The sequence below is a fragment of the Acipenser ruthenus genome, chromosome 41, assembly GCF_902713425.1.
Source record: "Acipenser ruthenus chromosome 41, fAciRut3.2 maternal haplotype, whole genome shotgun sequence".
In the NCBI taxonomy this organism is placed as follows: Eukaryota; Metazoa; Chordata; class Actinopteri; order Acipenseriformes; family Acipenseridae; genus Acipenser; species Acipenser ruthenus.
Genome location: NC_081229.1, coordinates 8,939,303 through 8,958,063, shown reverse-complemented (window position 1 = coordinate 8,958,063; position 18,761 = coordinate 8,939,303). Strand labels below are relative to the sequence as shown.

The 18,761-nt window shown below is 41.2% G+C and overlaps 1 protein-coding gene across 1 annotated transcript; it reads right to left on the bottom strand.

The window, feature by feature from the left end:
• Positions 1 to 2,147: 2,147 nt before the first annotated feature.
• On the bottom strand, positions 2,148 to 15,960 carry LOC117964898 (macrophage mannose receptor 1-like). Its single transcript, XM_059010649.1, has 12 exons — positions 15,748 to 15,960; positions 12,253 to 12,594; positions 11,049 to 11,372; positions 7,038 to 7,379; positions 6,257 to 6,298; positions 6,075 to 6,163; positions 5,981 to 6,029; positions 5,853 to 5,894; positions 5,719 to 5,760; positions 5,584 to 5,625; positions 5,449 to 5,490; positions 2,148 to 4,146 (listed from the first exon to the last, which is right to left on the bottom strand). Exons 1-12 carry the CDS (start codon positions 15,758 to 15,760, stop codon positions 3,752 to 3,754), a joined length of 1,764 nt encoding a protein of 587 aa, XP_058866632.1. The 5' UTR covers positions 15,761 to 15,960; the 3' UTR covers positions 2,148 to 3,751.
• Between the last annotated feature and the right edge of the window lie 2,801 nt (positions 15,961 to 18,761).

Sequence of the window (18,761 nt, the reverse complement as noted above, 5' to 3'; positions counted from 1 at the left end):
CTATTTACTAATATAATACATCCGCAACCTGTCGTTATCACTGTATCGGACAACTTTTATTTAAAACAAGACAAACACAATTCATTTTTTATAACAAAATAAATAAATAAGAAAAAGATAACTGATTTCATAGAGACCTACATACTTACATTTCTTTAGCCTGATATGAATCAGTAAAAAAGTGTCATAATCTGGGAGTTTACTTTTTTATCTAACAGTAACAATGACAAGTCCCTAACCCTACTGTACACAGGATGCTGTGTGGTCTAGTGGTTAAAGAAAAGGGCTTGTAACCAGGAGGTCCCCGGTTCAAATCCCACCTCAGCCACTGACTCATTGTGTGACCCTCAGCAAGTCACTTAACCTCCTTGTGCTCCGTCTTTCGGGTGAGACGTAGTTGTAAGTGACTCTGCAGCTGATGCATAGTTCACACACCCTAGTCTCTGTAAGTCACCTTGGATAAGGTGTCTGCTAAATAAACAAATAATAATAATTACACAAGCCCAGGGGTGTCATTATATTATTCTCTTTTTTTGTTTTTAGCATTTTAAATAGACTTTTGTGTTTTATATAAGATTATTTTATACTGAATAAATCATTGAAATATGCAGAACAAAGTTCATGTCTGTTCTCTAATATACCGTATTCCTTCGAATTTAAGACGCCCTCAGATTTAAGACGCAGTCCAAATTCACCACTCTCGTTTTGAGGGAAAAGTAAAACATCAAATAAATATGCATTTACAAACACAACCTCAATTACGCTTTTGTGTCTGACAAAACTGACACGAAACATCGTTATTGTAGATTAACCACAGAGCTTGCTTATTGTGCTGCGCGCTGTATAATACTTCAGATGCAATCTCTGTGCTACACACACACCGCTCACTCACTCACGCCACCACACATCCTGGTACAGCAAGCACGACACGACACTCCACGGCATCAGGCAACATCTAACCCAGCAACCACACCAGCACTGAACTCTTGCTTGGCATGCCGAAAAATACGAGGGTCTGACCAGCATTTCCGATCTGTCCAGCTGGTACTGTTTGTTAGAAATGCTGAAATTGTAAACATGTCTCTTGGAATTCCTCAGGAAGCTTGGTTTGTTTTTTCTCAGCATTAAGTCATGTTGCTGCTTGTGTACTCGGGTAGTCACATCTTTTGTTGGTGATTTTAATAAACGCATCACTATACTGCACTCGAATTTAAGATGCAGGCTATTTTTGAGAAGCAAAAAATGGTTTAAAAAGCGCGTGTTAAATTCAAAGGATTATTATTATTATTATTATTATTATTATTATTATTATTATTATTATTATTATTATTATTATTATTATTATTTATTTCTTAGCAGACGCCCTTATCCAGTGCGACTTACAGTCGCAAACAAAAATACATTTCAAGAATCACAGTACAAGTATTAATACAATTAAGAGCAAGATAAAATACAATGACTTCAGTTCTAGTAAGTACAAGTATAATACAAAATACGAATCAATATCAGAGCAGATGACAGTGTTAGTGATAGTTACATCAGGATACGATTAAATGCAAAATACTACAGATTAAATAACACTTGTGACAGATTACAGTACTCTGAAGAACAGGATTAAATGCAGTAAAATAGGGGGCAGATAAGAGCAAGTAAAGCGCATTAAGGAAGTGATAGTGTCCAGAGGGAAAAGAGGAGTTCTACAGGTGTTGTCTGAAGAGGTGAGTCTTAAGGAGGCGCCGGAATGTGGTCAGGGACTGGGCAGTCCTGACATCTGTAGGAAGGTCGTTCCACCACTGCGGAGCAAGGGTGGAGAAGGAGCGGGCTCTGGAGGCAGGGGAGCGTAGCGGAGGTAGAGCCAGTCTTCTAGTGCAGGCGGAGCGGAGAGGTCGAGTGGGGGTGTAGGGAGAGATGAAGGTCTGGTATGGTAGGTGCTATCTGCTACACTTCTCCTGCAATACCTCGTTGGAAACAGTAGGTGGCAGAATAACCCTGAATTGCTTGTGCTTTGGCTGGCTTCTGTTTAACAGTGATTTCAATTGTATTTCTGAATAATTAAAACGTTTTGAGAAGGTGTTAGTGATATGTTATGTTTAGAGAAATCAGGAAAAAAAAGACTGAGGGTTCAAACTGAAGTTCAACTCTTTATTAATTTTATAAAGGCAAATACACTCAGAAATGTAGAATATCCCCAGTGAGACAGGACTTACTCAATCTATTACATATGTTCTGTTTAGTTTGGTTAAAGTTGTATCCTCATATTAAAATAGAATTACAGTGTGTCTCTTTACTACATTCCTCATCAGATTAGCATGAGCTGCAATCTGCTTCATCGGAAACCAGGCCCTGTTGGCTGTCCAGTTTGTTTGCATTCCCCAGAGGAAGGTAGTCCAGTCTGCAGGCACACAAGCTTCCTCCCTCCTTGAAGCTTTCTGGTCTCTCTTTGTGTCACTCTGGTGTGCACTAAACAGGCACGCTGCTGAGACTACCTGCAGCAGCAGGGGGGTATGAACGACCGCTCTGCTGCAGCTCAGGGAAGCAACACAGGAGTGCAAACAAGGGACAGAAAAGAGTTTCTTTTCTTTTCCAAGTGGAGTGTTTGTGATACTAGTGCTGATGACATCACACAGGCCTGACTACAGACACACTTTCTTAAAATACAGAAAAACTACTTAAGTATTTAAAACATTTTCATTTTTAATAGAAACAAGCTTAAAAAGTAGGAAAAATAAAAATATGAAGTTACCCCATTTCCCCCAGCTGTGCTTCTCCCCTTATCAATGTATCCTGTATTAAAGGACTGCTAACCAGGGGTTAAAATCCATTTTCTTAAAGCTTACTAACCCCAGCAATATTATCACTGGCCCCTTTGTTTTGCTTGGGTTTTATACTTCAATTTGGAAAGTAGATATTTCATAGTCAACGTTATAGATACTAATGATTTAAACCAAGCTGCTGCTGCGTCCTCAATCAGACCAAGTGACCTACAGCAAAGGTACCAGGATGCAGCTGTTTATCTACACGCTGCATTTTAAACAGCTGAGGATCCTGAACTAAAAAAACAAGTGAAGCAGCTTCTGAAAAGACTCCTCAAGGCTGACTGTGAGGAAGTGAGGTGGGGAAGCATGTTAGCGTTGCACTGTGTACTGAGGCCTTTAGGAGAAGCACTGTGCACTGAAGACTGTGCAACACTATTATGCTTCCCCATCTCGCTTCATTACAATCAGCCTTGAGGAGTCTTTTCAGGAGGCATTTTACTGGAATAGTTAGTAAGCACGGCAGATGATGCTCTTATTTGAAACAACAGAGAATCACACAGAACACACACAATAGGATATTAAACAAGCACAATGAAATATCAGAATAATGTATATCATTAAAGATTGCTACATAGCATTTTCTTCTATAGTATTTTGGTGTATTACTCCTATAGTAAAGCTCTAGGTTCTGTGGAGACAGTGGTTCTCAGACTGGGGGTTGGGACCCCTGGGGGTTCACAGGAAGGTTTCAAGCGACCACATCACAAGCTGACCTACCATCCGCAATGGCTGCAGTGCATTGCAGCAACTCTTTATAGAGAGCAGACATGGCATTGCAAACTCTGTCACATACAAGACTTCGATTTCCTTTATTCTTACACAGTATAATTCAGATTGAAATAGTTCTATCATTTATTAGGAATTTTTTCAGACTAAAGTGACTTTAAAGGGAGTCCCAAATGGAGATAGATTTAGAACCACTGCTCTACACCATTTTAGGAGTGTTGTTGATCTTTGAAACAGATAAAGGGGAGCTTTTCATAACAGCACAGATCATTCCACTCAGACCCCCCATCCTTCCTCAGCACCATCTCCCCACAGTGCTCATAGTAAGGATTGTTGGGCTCCCCAGGGGCCCAGTTAGTGTAGTTTAGGAGCCCCTTATTATCCTTACCAGCAACCCAGTACCAGTTATCATACACAATGCATCTGTGCAGGCCGATCCAGAATCGCGACGCAGTGCTGTTCCTGACGAGCTCCAACACTCTGTTCTGTGCAGCCAGGCTTGTGAGGCTCACTAGGTCAGTGTAGTGATCCTTGCAGTACTGCCAAGCCTCCGGCCAGACCATACTGTCAGAGATCAGGTGGAGATCCACAGGGACTGGAGTGCCTGGTGATAATAATAATAATAATAATAATAATAATAATAATAATAATAATAATAATAATAATAATAATAATAATCATCATTTAATTAACTGTGATCTGGTTTTGTACGTGTGCTATTCATGTGCCGGTCATGAGTGTTGGGTAGTTATGCTGCACTGAGATTCTAGTGACAATGATTGTGTTGTAGGGAACTGTGACAGAAATATAATGAGTTCTGGTTGTAAATCTCTCTCTCGACCTGTGAGGGCACTAAGTAGCGAAAGGGAAAGGCTTTGGACAGGTTGGTCTGACAGTTCATTCCCTGGGTCGGGAGGTCAGTCAGCCTGGAAAAAGGCGAGACTCTGTTGCAGGAACGTATTGACCTGGAAGGTAAAGGAGGTAGCAGCTGCAGGCAATAGTCAGCTGAAATCGTCTAGCAAGGGATCATGCATTAACGCATAAAAGGGGCCGGAGAATTGTAAATGTTTTCCTTCGCTTGGGTTTCAGAGATACGAGGAGACTGGAAGGACCGGGAGATATCCCCAAAATAAAAATAAAGAGTTTGTGAGTGTTTTGTTGGTATTTTCTGTTTAGTAACTGTCTGTGTTTTTTTTGTTAAGTAGCACTAGACGGCTAAACACAATTCCAGAGCTGTCGCCAGGGGCCAGCACAAAGCTGGGTCACCACAGCACTTGTTTTTCACCAATAGCATGTAATATATTGTACTTCACCACAAGCACTGAGAGCACTCACTTTGGACCTGTGATCGTGTGTGTCTAATTGTGTGTGTTTTGTACCATGTCTATTGTTTGCGGGACTGCAACCCTTTTTCATTACTGTGTAATACACATTGCTGTGTACTGCCAGCTCATTATTGTTTTCTGGTTGGTCATCAGACAATTGGATTTCTAATCATTAAAACCCTCATTTCACCCGTACTTTGTTGTCTGTTTGTTATTGGAATTACTGCATCCTCACTGAAGCTGATATACACCTGCTACCAATCTACCACTTTGCCACAGGAACATATAAAGTGCTGAACTGCAATGTGTACACCCAGTAAAATACTGGACTTGCATCACACATGCAACAATGTTACCTGTACATAATCTAGCATAGCCTACTGATGATATCATTTCAGTGCAGTGTGACATTGTCAGGCATGAGATTTTGCTTTAAAAGACAACTTTCTGCTCTTCTAGCATTGTTGCTGAATAGTTGCACACAGCTCTCCCACAGCTTATATAGGTCTAGTGGATCACATGACACAGGAGGTGGGCTGTCAATCACACTGAACACCCTGCACTCTACAAACTGCACAGACCTTGAGAGACTGGAGTGGAAGGGGGGCTCGAGGATTCTGCATCTGTAAAAAGATAAAGAGAAAAAAGAAAGTTTATAACAAAGTCAGATTCCTGCTGTGGGTTATGAATCACACTGAACTGAATACACTCCATACCTTGAGAGACCGGAGTGGAAGGGGGGCTCGAGGGTTCTGCATCTGTAAAAAGATAAAGAGAAAAAAGAAAGTTTATAACAAAGTCAGATTCCTGCTGTGGGTTATGAATCACACTGAACTGAATACACTCCATACCTTGAGAGACCGGAGTGGAAGGGGGGCTCGAGGGTTCTGCATCTGTAAAAAGATAAAGAGAAAAATAAAGTTTATAACAAAGTCAGATTCCTGCTGTGGGTTATGAATCACACTGAACTGATTACACTCCATACCTTGAGAGACCGGAGTGGAAGGGGGGCTCGAGGGTTCTGCATCTGTAAAAAGATAAAGAGAAAAAAGAAAGTTTATAACAAAGTCAGATTCCTGCTGTGGGTTATGAATCACAATGAATTGATTACACTCCATACCTTGAGAGACCGGAGTGGAAGGGGGGCTCGAGGGTTCTGCATCTGTAAAAAGATAAAGAGAAAAATAAAGTTTATAACAAAGTCAGATTCCTGCTGTGGGTTATGAATCACACTGAACTGATTACACTCCATACCTTGAGAGACCGGAGTGGAAGGGGGGCTCGAGGGTTCTGCATCTGTAAAAAGATAAAGAGAAAAAAGAAAGTTTATAACAAAGTCAGATTCCTGCTGTTGGTTATGAATCACACTGAATTGATTACACCCCATACCTTGAGAGACCGGAGTGGAAGGGGGGCTTGTGGTTTTGGGATCTGTAAGAAGATTAAAAAAAAGAAATGTGGCAACGGACTCTGAAATAAATACCCAATCAGAATGTATTTTACAACACGTGTCTCTCCTGTGTGTAACAGTGAGGGGTAGCTGCTCCCTGCTCACACACTCTTAATGACCGGGCTGGTTTCTGGTTCTTCAGATCTCTAGGCTACACCCTGCCAGACAGCTACTGTAGGATCAGATGGACTGGGCCTCTGAGTCCCTGCTCACAGACTGGGGTACAAACACTGAGCTGAACAAGAACACTGACAGAGTTGGGATCCACATTTCTCATTGATTCTGAGCTGGGATCCACATTTCTCATTGATTCTGAGCAGGGATTCACATTTCTCATTGATTCTGAGCAGGGATCCACATTTCTCATTGATTCTGAGCCGGGATCCACATTTCTCATTGATTCTGAGCTGGGATCCACATTTCTCATTGATTCTGAGCAGGGATCCACATTTCTCATTGATTCTGAGCCGGGATCCACATTTCTCATTGATTCTGAGCTGGGATCCACATTTCTCATTGATTCTGAGCTGGGATCCACATTTCTCATTGATTCTGAGCAGGGATCCACAATTCTCATTGATTCTGAGCAGGGATCCACATTCCTCATTGATTCTGAGCAGGGATCCACATTTCTCATTGATTCTGAGCTGGGATCCACATTTCTCATTGATTCTGAGCAGGGATCCACATTTCTCATTGATTCTGAGCAGGGATCCTTACCATCATAGCAGAAGAAAGGGAACTGAGAGTTGCAGCCACAGTCATTCCATTCACCACTCTTCTTCATCTCCACACAGTTCTCATTGCCTCCCACATTGTTTGGTTCCCCAGTGTTCCAGTTGTGAAATGTGTAGCTATCCCCCTGGTGTGACCACTTCCAGGGCTCATTGAACAGGCCTATCCAGAAGGGCGTGCCCTGCGCTTTCTTCACTAGGTCTGCATTTTCACTGGCGTTCTTTATACTGACGAGGTCGGTGTGGTATTTTCTACAGTACTGCTGAGCTTCAGTCCAGGTTTTCAGTTCTTTAATCAGGGTGTATCTCTTAGTGATGGTGCTGGTCTCTGTAAACACAAACAGCAGATCAAAATCAAAATCTGAATCGGTCAAAACTTATTGCCCAACAAAAAATGATTTGTGTGTTATTTTAAGATGACTGTGAACAAGATAAATCAATTTAATAAATATCTCAATTTAGTTAATATTGAAACATTAATTTAAAAACATATTAATCACATTCATAGGCATCAATTGGATTTTTAAATTAATGTTATCATGTACAAAAGATAGTATGAAACATTTCTATACTATCTGTAATTCAAAACTTACCCCATAGTACAAATGCATTCAATACAACTCATAAGTGAAAACAACATTCTATGAACAGTTATATTAATATCAAAAAGGCATGCCATTTCTTTCAATACTGAATTTTTACCATCCATTGGTTAGTATCACATCTGCCTGAAGAGCAATCACATGACTTTAACACTGCCCTATTGCCAGAGCACTTGCTGTGCGTCCCGCCTCCAGATAGACAATCTGTTAGCTCTGATTTGCACATTAGTGTTTTGAGTGACATTTTTCTAATCCCTGTAAGTTAGATGCCACCTGTATCTTTTTTACTTTTAGTCATTAAACTGGCCTCAGAAAAAGGCTGGGCCCGGATGCAGTTGCCTTTCACCCCCCCTGACTCTGACCCTGGTACCACTGCCCCTTGTCTTCACAATGACTATCAAGTTGTTTAGTTGTCCCACTGCCCCTTGTCTTCACAGTGACTATCAAGTTGTTTAGTTGTCCCACTGCCCCTTGTCTTCACAATGACTATCAAGTTGTTTAGTTGTCCCACTGCCCCTTGTCTTCACAATGACTATCAAGTTGTTTAGTTGTCCCACTGCCCCTTGTCTTCACAATGACTATCAGGTTGTTTAGTTGTCCCACTGCCCCTTGTCTTCACAATGACTATCAAGTTATTTAGTTGTCCCACTGCCCCTTGTCTTCACAATGACTATCAAGTTGTTTAGTTGTCCCACTGCCCCTTGTCTTCACAATGACTATCAGGTTGTTTAGTTGTCCCACTGCCCCTTGTCTTCACAATGACTATCAAGTTGTTTAGTTGTCCCACTGCCCCTTGTCTTCACAATGACTATCAAGTTGTTTAGTTGTCCCACTGCCCCTTGTCTTCACAATGACTATCAAGTTGTTTAGTTGTCCCACTGCCCCTTGTCTTCACAATGACTATCAAGTTGTTTAGTTGTCCCACTGCCCCTTGTCTTCACAATGACTATCAAGTTGTTTAGTTGTCCTACTGCCCCTTGTCTTCACAATGACTATCAAGTTGTTTAGTTGTCCCACTGCCCCTTGTCTTCACAATGACTATCAAGTTGTTTAGTTGTCCTACTGCCCCTTGTCTTCACAATGACTATCAAGTTGTTTAGTTGTCCCACTGCCCCTTGTCTTCACAATGACTATCAAGTTGTTTAGTTGTCCTACTGCCCCTTGTCTTCACAATGACTATCAAGTTGTTTAGTTGTCCCACTGCCCATTGTCTTCACAATGACTATCAAGTTGTTTAGTTGTCCTACTGCCCCTTGTCTTCACAATGACTATCAAGTTGTTTAGTTGTCCCACTGCCCATTGTCTTCACAATGACTATCAAGTTGTTTAGTTGTCCTACTGCCCCTTGTCTTCACAATGACTATCAAGTTGTTTAGTTGTCCCACTGCCCCTTGTCTTCAAAAATGGCTTCCAAGCTATTAATGCTTTTGCCATGTTCTTCAAATTGTGCTGCCTTTGAAGTTCTTATTGCTTTACCTAAGAAGATCAGGAAGCTATGGAAGAGATCCTATTGTAATTTAGGTAACTTTGTGGTATTCGTTGTGAAAGGCACTTTTGGAGAAGTTCTTGTATGTAATACTATAGAAGTTACTTTGTCACATACAAGTGGAGAATATCTTAGATTCAGAGGTCCATATGCATAAAAGATGAAGGCAATTTAAAAAGAAGACACTGGGCAGTATTTAACACGTGATTTTCAAAACTACTGCCTGGATATTTTACTGGCCAGTAATGGTTTTATATGTGATTTACTATCACAGATTGTTACAGAGAGATTGTATCTAACCAATTGTCAGAGGTATGCATAACGAGCTGTGTCCCTTACTTAAGACGTCAATGGCATACACCGTCTGTTTACACAGACACGTTATGGCAACGGGACGTGTCTGGAGACAGGTTGTCCGATATATCAAGATGTCAGCTTACAAAAAGGAAAAAATAAATTGCACACACACACACACACACATATTTATAGTTCTCGGTTTATTTTAAATGTATAAATCGTTGTGCTGAAATAACACATATAAATGTGCACATTAGGCATATACAGCTATGTCCAATAGAATTAACATATCTTGCTTAATAAAGTCGAATGAAACCTGCTGAATAATGTTATGTTAATTATTTTTATTATTACTATTAACTTAAATACATGTTTCTAAGCGCAGAAATTATGCTAGGAAAGGATACTTTCAAGACGCATCTCATTCTCCGCCTGGTCTGAGGCACGTGTTAATTATGATGCTGTAGTGGTAAGGGTCAATTAACGACACACTACAGATTAATGAATCCGATGAATAATATGCTCATGACAAAATCGGTCTCTAAGAGCACATTATTGTTACGTTGTGATGAATGATGGTTTTTGATGGTAAATGGCGTTGATGCATCACCCGATGAAATACTGTCATGTTAAACACTATTACTGGCACGATACAGGAGATGGTTTTATGAGCTGTAATCAGATATTTTCAGAAATGGAGCATTACCTTAAAGAACGGCCACTCGATGTGTATTTCGTCTTTGTTTTTGTGTATGGTAAACTATGAAAGATTTTTCATCTTAATTGCGCGCAACCTACAGTTGTAAGCAAAGTGATTTTGAGAGAATTTCTTATCTATAGAAGTTGCTTTTACTAATTATGAATTAACAATGTATAAAGCATCATATAATCCACGCTATATCTTTTACAAAAAAAAAAAAAGTTAACATTCCCACTCATGCATCATTTTAATTTGCATTTTTTAAACTGTAAATAGCCTGGCTAAACGGCAGTTGGGAGTTCAGTTAGAAGCGACACACAAACAAACCAACAAAGTGCGAGAAGGAGAGCGGGTCGGGAGAGGGGAAGAGGGACTGTGCTCGCCCCAGGTTCGGCTGCCGGAGCGGCGCTGAAGCGTCTCGTCTCCCGGAGAAAAAACCGCAGCTCCTCTCGCAGCAAAAAAAGTAAATACATTAGGAAAGATAAACACTTAACATGCTTAATATCTATTTAGTTATAAAACGAATGCTGAATAATATGTCTGTGTTATAAAGTGCCAGCGCAGATTTTCTCCAGTTCAGATACTGTATCAAAAGGGAGAGACAGAAACGGAAGTTACACTGAGAAGTTGCTTACAGTTTGAACACCGGTGCTGAATTTACTGTAGAAAGATTGCCTGAATCACTAGTATAGGGAATTGGGGGACATGCTGTAGGAGCGTTATATATACTAGGTATATGAATCATCTTACCCCTACACTGCTTAGTTCAGGTGACTGTTAATACAGGCTTTACTCTACAGCATTACACTACGAGCTGAGCTGTCACAGACCTGGGCAGTATCCAGGGGACCTGGCTTCAACCCCCAGTCCAGTCAGCTGTTTCATTAACAAAGGAATTGAATTTCAACTCACCATTGTAGCACATGAAAGCTTTCTTCTCACTGCAGAGTGAATCCTCCCACTCTCCATCAGAATTGACTGAAGCACAGAAGAGGTATGGATCCCAGTTGGAGTAGATGACGTCATCTCCATTGGACCAATGCCAGTTCTCTTCGTCATGATGCAGCCCGATCCAGAAATGGGTGTTATTAGTTGTAGGTATAAGACCTCTAAGCGTATTAACCCCGTCCTGGTCTTGTATGGTGGGCAGGTGTCTGCTTTGGTTTCTGCAGTAGCTCTGAGCTGCCTGCCATGTCTTCTCAGCTCCTTCATAGAAACACTGACCAGAGGAGCCGCCTGGGGAGAGGGGACAGCACAATAAATATCAGTGAAAACGTGTTCTTCAGTGACAAGATTTGCACTGTAAATGTAACTAAAGGTCACAGATTATTGGTAAGAATGTAGGCTGCTACTATAACTGTATGGAAGAATAAATATACTAAAAATATGCTTGTGGTTTGTACTATAACAAAAGTAACATTCTGACATGAGTAACAAAAGTCATGGAAACACTGGGTAGCCTTAGAAATCGATGTGAGAAAAACTCAATTCACTGTTCAATCCGTGTTAATGTTCTTTTAGAATTTCTTGTTATTATACAATATTGTACCGTGCTGTACCTTGCAATACCATAAAAGCATAAATAAATATAACTGGTGTTTTGATTATCCCTTTAACCCCATTTACACTCTCTGTGATTGATTGCACAAAGTGGAAAATGTTTTATTTTTCACTACTAGTACCAATTGAAGTGAGCTAATCATGCTTCCTTTTTTTCAATCTGAAGGTTTATCCAATTTCTATGGCTCTACAGGAAACTGCCACCACTAGACAGCAGAACTGCTCCATTGTTAAATAGCTGGTCCTGTACAAGTTACCAATACACAATCTTTACTATATATAAACTGTAGTGTATATTTTGTGATTTTAATAACCAGTAAAACCTTCTTGCTTTACAGTGATCACATTATTACATTCTTGAAGTTATAAATACAGCAGGCTTGGTTTTGAAAATTTGCAAGACTGTTGTGGAGTCCAGTTTTCAACAGGACATTGTTCTGAAGGAATTTCAGTTACAGGGAGTGAACGGGTCCACTCTCCTGCACAGATAAGCTGTCACCCCCCTCACACACACACAAATGGGTGAAACACTGAACTCAATGAGAAGGATCCTTACCCTCACAGCAGAAGAAAGGGTACTGCGCGTTGCAATTAAGGTCATTCCATTCACCACTATTCTTCATCGCCACACATTTCTGTTTGTTACCAACATTGTTTGGTTGTTTATTGCTCCAGTTGTGAAATGTGTAGTTATCCCCCTGGTGTGACCACTTCCAGGGCTCATTGAACAGGCCTATCCAGAAGGGCTTGCCCTGTGCTTTCTTCACTAGGTTTTCATTTTCACTGGCGTTCTTTATACTGACGAGGTCGGTGTGGTTTTCTCTACAGTACTGCTGAGCTTCAGTCCAGGTTTTCAGAACTTCAATCAGGGTGTATCTCTCAGTGATCTTGCTGGTCTCTAAACACAAACAGCAGATCAAAATCAATGTCAGTTGTGGAGGTGAACCCAAAACAAACTCAATCAGATATTTAACATAAGCTGTGTCTTGTCCACAGACAATAACATTTTATGTGTTCATTTAAAACCAAGGGGCAAAATTCTTAGAAAGTCATTATTATTTTTGTATTATTTATTTATTTTGCAGATGTCTTTATCCAAGGTGTCTTACAGGTGTTAAAGGGTAGTACAGGGTTACAATGCAAGCTTAATATGGCGGCTAAAACACAATATGAAATAGGATGCAAGAAGTTAGGATTACAACAGGTTATATCTACAATGCCATATTAGTAGTGCAAGGATAATGCATAAAGTGTGGGTCCAGAACATGGTGCTTAGGTCAGACAAGTTCAGTGCATGGTAGGAGGGGTGGGAGAGAGGAAGCAGTCCTGAGGTTTTTCGGTAGCTGGTTCCACCACAAAGGGGCTAGGGAAGAGAAGGAACAGGCATGGGAGGATGGAGAGTAGGGGAAAGGCATGACCAGTCAGCCAGTAGAGGAGGTGCAGAGAGGGCAAGAGGGATTGGAGGTAGGAGGGGGCAGTGTGGTGAAGAGAGCTGTAGGCAAGAACAAGGGTCTTGAATTGATTGCGAGCAAAGATGGGTAACCAGTGAAGAGTGCAAAGCAGAGGGGTAGTATGAGAGTAGCAAGGTTGGGAGAATACAAGACGAGCAGCAGAATTGTGAATGAGCTGAAGGTGTGGATAGCCCAAGCAGGGAGACCAGCAAGGAGAGAGTTACAGTAGTCCAGTCTGGAGAGTACAAGAACTTGGACCAGGAGTTGAGTGGAATAAGTAGTGAGAAAAGGAGGGATTTAGTAGATGTTGCAAAGAAAGAAGTGTGTGTCAGGGAGGAGACGTGTTGAGAGAAGGAGAGGGAGGGGTGAAGAGTAACACCTAGATAATTTTGGAGAAAGGGATGGAGTGGTGAGAAGCAGGAGAGGAAGCAGAAGGAAAGTAGAGGAGGTCAGATTTAGAGAGGTTGAGTTTGAGGCGGTGAGAATGCGTCCAAGTTGAAATAGCCAAGAGGCATTCTGAGATGCAGGAGGAGATGTGGGAGTCAAAGGAGAGAACGGAGAGGAAGATCATTAGTGTAGAGGTGAGAGGAGAAGCCAAAAGAGGAAATGAGAGTCCCTAGCGAGCGGGTGTGGAGTGATAAGAGGAGGGATCCCAGGACATATCCTTGAGGCACACCTGTAGAAAGGGGTTGCAGGAAATAGAGGGAGCCATGTCAGAAAACTTGGAAGGAACGGTTAGAGAGATAGCAGGAGAACAAGGCCAGAGCAGTGTCTGAGATCCCCAGGTCAGAGAGCAGCTTTGAAGGCTGGGGGAAAGGATCCAGGAAGTAGAGAGGTGTTAATGAGAGAGGAGATAAAAGGAAGAAGGGGAGGGTCAATGAATTGGAAGAAGCGAGTAGGAAGGGGATCCAGGGTGCAAGTAGTTGACCTGGAATCCAGGAGTAAAGAGCAAAGGTCAGATAGAGGTGTGGAAGTTGAGAATGAGGGGGAGGGCAGGATGTTGGGATGTGTTCAAGTGGAGAGGGGGAAGGATAAGATGGAATGGAGAATAGCTTCTGAATGTCCTCTACTTTAGAGCAGAAGGAGGCAAGGAGGTGTGAAGGAGGAGGATTGGGGAGGGGGTGGGGTTTTGTGGAGGGAGGAAAAGGTGGAGAAGGTCAGTGGGGGTTGTTGGTGGAGGACAGGATGATAGACTGATAGTAGAAGGTTTTGGCAGAGGTGAGTGCTGTTTAGAAGGAGGAAAGGAGGGATCAGTAGTGGTCTAAATCAGAGGGTAGCTTGGATCTCTTCCATCTCCGCTCAGCAGTGTGCAGTTTGTTACGGGTTGAGTGGAGTGTAGAGGATAGCCAGGACTGGGAATGGGAGGAGCGAGCAGGATGGGAGACCATAGGACAGGAGTCGTCAAGAGTTGAGGTGAAAGAAGAAGAAAGAGTCACAGTGGCAAAGTCTGCTGAAAGCTGGGAGAATGAGTCAATAGGAGGAAGAAAGGAGAGAGCAGAGGAAGTAAAGGTGGTTGAGGAAAGGAAGTGGCGATAGGAGAGAAGTGTGGTAGAGGTGGATGGGAGAGAGGGTAGAGCGATATGAAGAAGTGATCCGAGAAGGAGAGGGAGATGCTAGAAGGAGAAAATCATGTCCAGTTAGTGGCCAGCATGAAATTCAAATGTGCTGACAGAGAGGGAGGAGAGAGTAGAGGGGATTGAGAAATTCCAGATGGAGAAAGTAGGAATCTAGTTCCCCACCTCGTCCTGAGGAGCGGGGAGAGTGAGAGAGGACACAGAGAGAGGAGAGAGCAGCTGGGGCAGCAGTGTTATCAGGGTGATCCATGTTTCTATAAGGGCCAGAAAGTCGATAGAGAGATGAGAGGCATAGGCAGAGATGAAGTCAGCCTTGTTGCAGGCTGACTGGCAGTTCCATAGGTCACCAGAGAGAGAGAGAGCAGGATGAAGTAGCAGAGGATGACAGCTGAGTTTGAGAGATCAAGTTGGAAGGGTTAGAGAAGTGCTGGTGAGAGATTTTGCTAGTGCCAGAGGAGAGAAGGATGGGGATAGCAGAGAAGGCCATAGTGGATATAGTGAACAAACTGACAGAGGGAGCAGCAGAGGCAGAGAGCAGTGTAGACAGTACACAAAGAAGAAAGGGTAGAGAGTGTAGGTAGGAAAGAGGCTGTGTTTTGGGACCAGTAAAACTGAAGGTGATTAAATAGGGTCCTGGTCACAGTTGCAATCTAACAGGATCCAATTCCACCTGAACCAATTAAAAAGCAATATAAAAGCCCTTATGCCAACAGTATTTTAGTTGTCTAATTTACTCCTGATTCAGTATTCTCAGTTGGTTGTTATAAATATTCAGAAGATAAGAAATGGGTCCATCTATAATTAATAGCATGTGAAACACACCAAACACATCCAATAACGTGTGTTTTTGTATCCATTCAAGGGCAACTTGGATTCAGGGTTTTAAAATTGTTTGAGATATTAGCAGCTGTAGGAGTGGCGGTGGATTTGTAAACTCATTAAAGCTCCCTTCACAGGGATGCTTACAAATCATAACTATAAGACTCTAATAATGAAAGTGCAATGTAGCAACACTTGCATCTTTACCATTGTAGCACATGAAAGCGTTCTGAAGGTGGCAGGGTAAATCAATCCACTTTCCCTTTGAATTGACTGAAGCACAGAAGAGGCTTGCTGTCCAGTTGTTATAGATGACATCATCGCTGTTAGACCACTGCCAGTTCTGTGTTTCATCACGATACAGCCCGATCCAGGCAGAAGCATTGAGAGAAGCTCCTGCAATATTTAAGAGCTGCTTTGCTTCTTCCTGGTTGTGCACAGTTGCCAGGTCTGTGTGATTCTTTCTACAGTATCTCTGAGCTGCAGACCAGCTCTTTACAGTTTCCACAAATACATGTTTTCTGATCTGGTTGTAAGCGGGCACACAAAACCCTGATAAAAGAAAAAAACAACATTACTAAAATACTGCTAGCTAGCGGAGTGAAAGATTAATAGACTGAGACAGGATAACATCCTAGAGCAGATCACTCTCAGAAATGTTCTGTCTCAGCAGAAGAAGTGAAGACATTAAAAAAGTACATTCCTATTTGTACTTAAATATATTCCAGAAATATGTTGACATACAGTATGTTTGAATATAAACACAGATAATATATATTGTAATATGTTCCATAATATATTCCACAATATACTGCACAGTACATGAAGATATTTTGAAATATATTCTGCTTTATGTTGAGTATTACCCTGTGACAGGGTAGCTGATAATCAGACAGGTCAAACACAAGAGGAATAAGAACCTCTCTAGATAAATAACGTGTAACACAGACAGAGAGACGGCCTCAATATACCCCAGATTCTGATAATAACTCTGGACAGACAGGCAGCCTCTGTAGGTTCATCCCACATTAAGGTATCTTGAAAAGCTGTAGAATAACCTTTGCTAAACTACACTTAGGAATGAAACCAGATTCTGATACTCCTAATAGCTAAAAAAAATAAGTGTGACAACAGGCAGCCTCCGTATACCTCCCACATTACTGATCAGTACCTTGTGCGGAGCTGAGCAGATACAACAGCAACAAGGTCTGCTCTGTAGAAGTGGAGCAGTGCAGTGAACACACACCCAGGAATCACACGTTAGTTTAGATTGAACGTGATTGAGGGACACTGCAGCTTTAAGAACCACATGATCTTCTCTGAGAGGGAATGTGGACAATATCAAAGCAAACAGTGAGAAAAGCAGAAATAAAGGAAACTCACCTGCAAGCAGAAGGATGAGCAGCCCTCTCTCCCCCATCACAGCAGACTCTGCATTAGAAACAGAAGACTTTCTGTGAATCACCTCAATGCAGGTTAAGCTTTGAGTGGCTCCGGACTGGCTTTTCTGTACAATAGCTTGTGTGTTATAACAAGCAACACGTGCACTTAATCATTACAAACAGGACAGTTCAGACATCTCACCTTCCCCATGTGTTCACATGACTTTGATGTTCTGCTCTAACTGGGACTTCTTTAGCCCTATATTAATTTTTAAAATACATATAGGCTATGCAAAATAACAATGGAGAGGTATTTAACTGATGCATCACTTTTAGTCACATTCATTACAACCATTAGTAGGATTTGTTTGTAAAATTACAAGCGGTGCGATAAGGTAACCGATAGGTGTATTTTCACGTTTTAATTTTGCAATGATGAGAAGGAAAATATTTCGTAAAAATGCAAACAACCCACATGGTCACTGAAATGAGAGCTTGCATCATCCTGCCTGAGCACTCACTTCTCAGAAGATAAAGAATAAGAGTTCAAATATATCAAAGGGGATGGGAAATAAATCGGGGTGTCAATCAAATATTTCTCAGATGTACTTCAACTCGTCCGACTAAACTCTACAAATGTTATGCTGCCAAATAAATTTATTTAGCTTTAAATCCTGACTGAAAGTGCTGAATAAATTAAACACGGTGCCATTTTTAGCGTGCCCACATGCAAATGTAAAGCATTCTGTTATTACAGTATTATATATTATATTATATAGTACCTGTATGCTGCTTCAACTGACCAATGCGTCTTCCAACTAAAAGAAAACTAGGGAAGGACCATCAGGCTCAAGCAAACCTAATAGACACTTACAAGTGTAACAGATGGGTATTTTGTAGGTACAATTGTTTGTATACATGGATAAACTAGCACTAGAACGGGTTAATAAATCTTTTCACACTGCACTAGATGCTGCTAATACATTAACTACTTGTGAATTGAAGCGGTTTCTAATTGATGCACCTGATGCATGTTATACATTGCACGTGGTGCTAATATATTTAACTATTTAACTTTTCTCTGTATAAATATACTATGCTGAGGAGAAACAGGAGCTTGCAAAAATGGATAAAGGAATTGGGAATGGAAAATTTGAAATTGGTAAAGAATGTTAGTATAAACGTGTTTCCAGAATGGATGATGGAAAAACCAAACTGTTGTTCAGAATTGAGTGAGCAAGTGAAGAAAGGAGGGGAAAAAATGGAACTGAAAAGAAAGAGTCAAGCTTTTGTAGAGGAGAAGAGTATGGAGGCGCTATGTATATATACAGATGGATCCAAGGATCCAAAAACAGGAAGAGTGGCGAAGGCATATTATATCCCAGAATTAGATGTAAAATAGCGAGGATATCTGACCATTTATCGGTATTTGTTGCAGAAATGGTAGCTATACTATTTGCAATAGTCAAAATAGCTGAAATAAAGCCTAAAAAAGCGGTCATATTTTCAGATTCATTGAGTGTTCTTATTGCATTAAAAGGGGAGTTTAATGATAGAAGAAATGTCATGGTTGAAATAATGCAACAATATAAGGAATGTACAATAATGGGGATCGAAGTGATTTTAGTTTGGATTCCTGATCACTCTGGCATTCTGGGCAACGAGATGGTAGATCTGGCAGCAAAAAATGGGTTAAAAAGAGAGGAAATTGATGTGGTGACTCCTCTGGGATCGCAGGAAATGGGAGGCTATGTGAAAAAAATGATAGTAAAAGAATGGCAGGAGAGATGGGATGAAAGCATAAAAGGAAGGTTTTATCATAATATTCAGAAAGAGGTG